Raw genomic sequence first — 3367 nt, 5'->3', positions numbered from 1 at the left:
CGGTTCGGAATATTTTTTACATTAGCAACACGATTACCTTCCTTAGTATTCGGATTGTCAACAACCCAGTTATTCGCACATTGCGAAGCAATATGTCCCGAGCCATTGCACATCTGGCATTTGAACGAACCATCAATGGGTCCTTGTTCCCTGCTTGTGCGTTTTAGGGGGCAATTTCTTGCTATGTGACCCTCTTTAGAACAAAAGTAACATGTCACACGGCGTACTGGCTGTTGACGTCCAGCAAATTGGGAGGTCGGTTCTTTTTTTTGAATAGTGGCTACGTACAAACTATTGTTCATTTTCAGCTCCTCTACTGTAGCTTGTCCAGCCGTCCCTCAATAGATGTCGGTGAAGGGACGACATCTGTGGCTGCAAACAAACCAGGGTGAGGTCCATGATTGTCACTTATCGCCAGAAACTGTTTGGAAAAGGAGAGCATATCATCCAACTTCGGGGTCGGGTTATGTTCAAGAAGTTTATAACGAATGGTATTGGGAAGTCCCTTCATAAATTGTCGGGATAACAAGGCAGAAGTGGCAGCTTTTTCCAAAGTAGGATCCGCCTTTTTCAGCAATTCCTGAAGAGACCACAGAAAAACACTAGGATCGTCACAACTGCGCAAAACACGATCTTCAAATTCTCGAAAATAGCCTTCTCGTCCGACAGCAGGACACAAGGCAGTCTGGAGACTGGTTGCTAAATGTGCATACGTTTCTTTTTCATCATCGGATAATGTATGAAAATACGTAGCCGCCAACCCTCGCAAAAATGCCGGCAGCTTTTGCAACTTTTGGTCGTCTGTCCAGCCATTAGCGGAGGCACAACAATTAAATTGGCGAAGCCAAGTCGGGAAATCACCAGAATCAAACTTTTCCGGCAAAATGCTACTCGCCATTGCTTTTACCTCTGTCACCAATTTGTTATGACCGGGCAGAACGGACAACAGAAACAGACGTGTCTCTAGTGCATATTCCAATTCTCTAATCTTCGAACAATCACGGTTTTCCAATTAATTGATAAACGTGACATGTCATCACATGACGAGCACAAGCAATACGTCATTAACTAGCATTGCCTAATGACACCATTAGAAAACTCATGATTCTACAGATGTGCCTTCGAACATGACATCACATGCACACATGCACACGTTACACACAAAACGCTACATATGACATTGTATAAAGGGAAATTGCCACGTAAAAATTTTATAGCTTTTCCAAATGCATTTCCAAAATGGGTGTTTTCCCAAATTCTTAGAGATCTGGTCAGCAAAAATTGTCTACTCTTTGCCCTAATCAATCTTCCAACCCTGGCTACGCCACTGTTTTTGTCATCTTTACCTTAAAGTTGAAAACCAAATTTTAAAAATGGGCGTTTTCATCATTAACAAGTGATCTGAAGGGTGTGGAACCAAAATTAGTGTCTAATACCACCCCCCCCCCCAATCATTGTTGCTTAAATCCGCCCCTGACTCTATTTACAGATTTCTTAATAAAGTTTCAGGTACGTTTTGAGCCTTTGACAGGTGATGTTAATGAGAGAGGAATTCTGAAATATTTTGTAGAAATTTGAAAGAGGATATAGAATTGGTAAGAAATGAACGGTTGTTCCCCAGCCTTGTGAATTGCGTCATTTTCTTTTTAAAATGCAGGCTATCATCCATTAGAGCATTTTATTCAAGAAAACATGGGAATCCTTAACCCAACACCTGTACCTGAATCCTGTACCCTAAAGATAGCACAGCTGTCTTCTGAATCAACCTGGAAAAGAAATGCATGCTGCAAACTTTGGTGTAAATCTTTTTTTGGCTTTATATACTTTGTGACAGTTGAAAGCTTTTAGTCCCCCTCCCCCAGAAAAGTTACCCCTTGCATTGGCATGTAAATCCGTCGGGTATTGCACATTGAGCCAATTCCTCTAACATCAAGCCAGCATCATGTTCCTAAATGTTATCATCATCGCCCTCCCTTTTTCTCTCCTCTCATCCACAATTCCAAAATTTATTTCATGAAAATAAGCGCACTTCATAGATTTTATGAATATAGAATCTAACAAGAAATAATAGGCCTGTTTATCTTATCTCTAAATTAGCCTGGTAAGTATGAGATCCGAACTTCATTTTGCGCAACTTTTTTGACACAAGCTATGTAAAAGTCGAAAACTCATTGGCCCCGGAGAAAATCCATATGTTCTGGCCCGGAACTTAAAACAATTAAGAACCCCTGGTCTAGAGTGTGTGTGAGAGGGTGTCGTGTAGCTAGGGCAGAGTGACCAAAACGTTCAGCAACTTCGAAGCTAGTGTAGCAAAGACAAAGTAAAGTCAAAGTCAAGACAAAGACCAAATTGTGGCTGGTGAGTCCCTTGATTATTTGCGAAAGGCACTTTAAGCTCTTGTTGCAGTTGGGATCATTATAAGAATCATTACAGATTGAAGCGCAAGTACGAAGTGGACACTTCTAAGATATATCGAGAACTATACTACGTTGTTCTATTTGACATTGAATAAGTTTACTCTGTATTTACGCATTGATTTATTGCATTGTTGTTTATATTGTATTGCTTTGATTTTGTGCAGTAGCAATTGTTAGGTAACGCCCACAGTGTCCACTCGTGTTACCCCGTTGACCTTGCGTTAAGTAAGCGTTTAAGTAATCTCCGTAACATCGCGCAGTTTGGTAGAAGTCGTCTCCAACCTATTAGGAGACCACCCGCTCTTAAGTTTACGTCCTTAAGACGAGTTTTCGCTAAGTAGCATTACTTAGGCATTGCTATATATTTAGTAATTGATTTTGTGTATTTTGATATCTTGTTGTAGTTAATATCAGTAGTTCTGTTAAGACATTAATTGAACCTTACGTTCAAGTTTACCATCTCGTTCTTAAAGTCTTTTCTTGCGGTTCGGACTAAGGTCGGCGAGTAGGTCTTTGCGCCAAGGGTAGCGATTTTTATTGTTTGTTAAGTTACAGTCATCTTATTAGGCTATCGGTTCGAAGTGTCACAGATTTCCGACAGCCCAGCACTCAAAACAATTAAGAACCCCTGGTTTAGATATTTGTTAAGTTTAAAAATCTCTTGCGTCTTCATTCTTGGGGGGGTAAACTAAGCCTAATTTTTGACGGGGACGTGCCATTTTGGTTAAAAATTTGAACCCATAATTCCGCTCTTATAATCGTGCGCCCCTTTTAAGCAACTTGTTTAAAGATCACTGGGACATAATTTTGAAAGAGAAAAAACTAAGCAAGTATGGAAACAGCCCCCTATACTAGCATTAAAAAGACATAAAAACATTGGAGATCTAATAACCAACACTTTGGGAAACATTGGTGGCACCAACCCCCTCCCCTCCCCAGGAGTTCTGAAT

The 3367-nt window shown here is 40.5% G+C and overlaps 1 protein-coding gene across 1 annotated transcript; it reads right to left on the bottom strand.

Annotated features, from left to right (window-relative positions):
• Nucleotides 1-313: 313 nt before the first annotated feature.
• On the bottom strand, nucleotides 314-898 carry LOC148959014 (uncharacterized). Its single transcript, XM_089111422.1, has one exon. It carries the CDS (start codon nucleotides 896-898, stop codon nucleotides 314-316), a length of 585 nt encoding a protein of 194 aa, XP_088967548.1.
• Between the last annotated feature and the right edge of the window lie 2469 nt (nucleotides 899-3367).

This window comes from Rhopilema esculentum, chromosome 11, assembly GCF_057945365.1.
Source record: "Rhopilema esculentum isolate cy_ngs chromosome 11, ASM5794536v1, whole genome shotgun sequence".
In the NCBI taxonomy this organism is placed as follows: domain Eukaryota; kingdom Metazoa; phylum Cnidaria; class Scyphozoa; order Rhizostomeae; family Rhizostomatidae; genus Rhopilema; species Rhopilema esculentum.
The sequence above is the reverse complement of the archived record's forward strand: the minus strand, read 5'-3'. Positions and strand labels throughout refer to the sequence as shown.

Excerpts from the sequence above, each read along its gene's own strand:
- LOC148959014 (XM_089111422.1), bottom strand. The coding sequence starts at position 898 with ATGGCGAGTAGCATTTTGCCGGAAAAGTTTGATTCTGGTGATTTCCCG.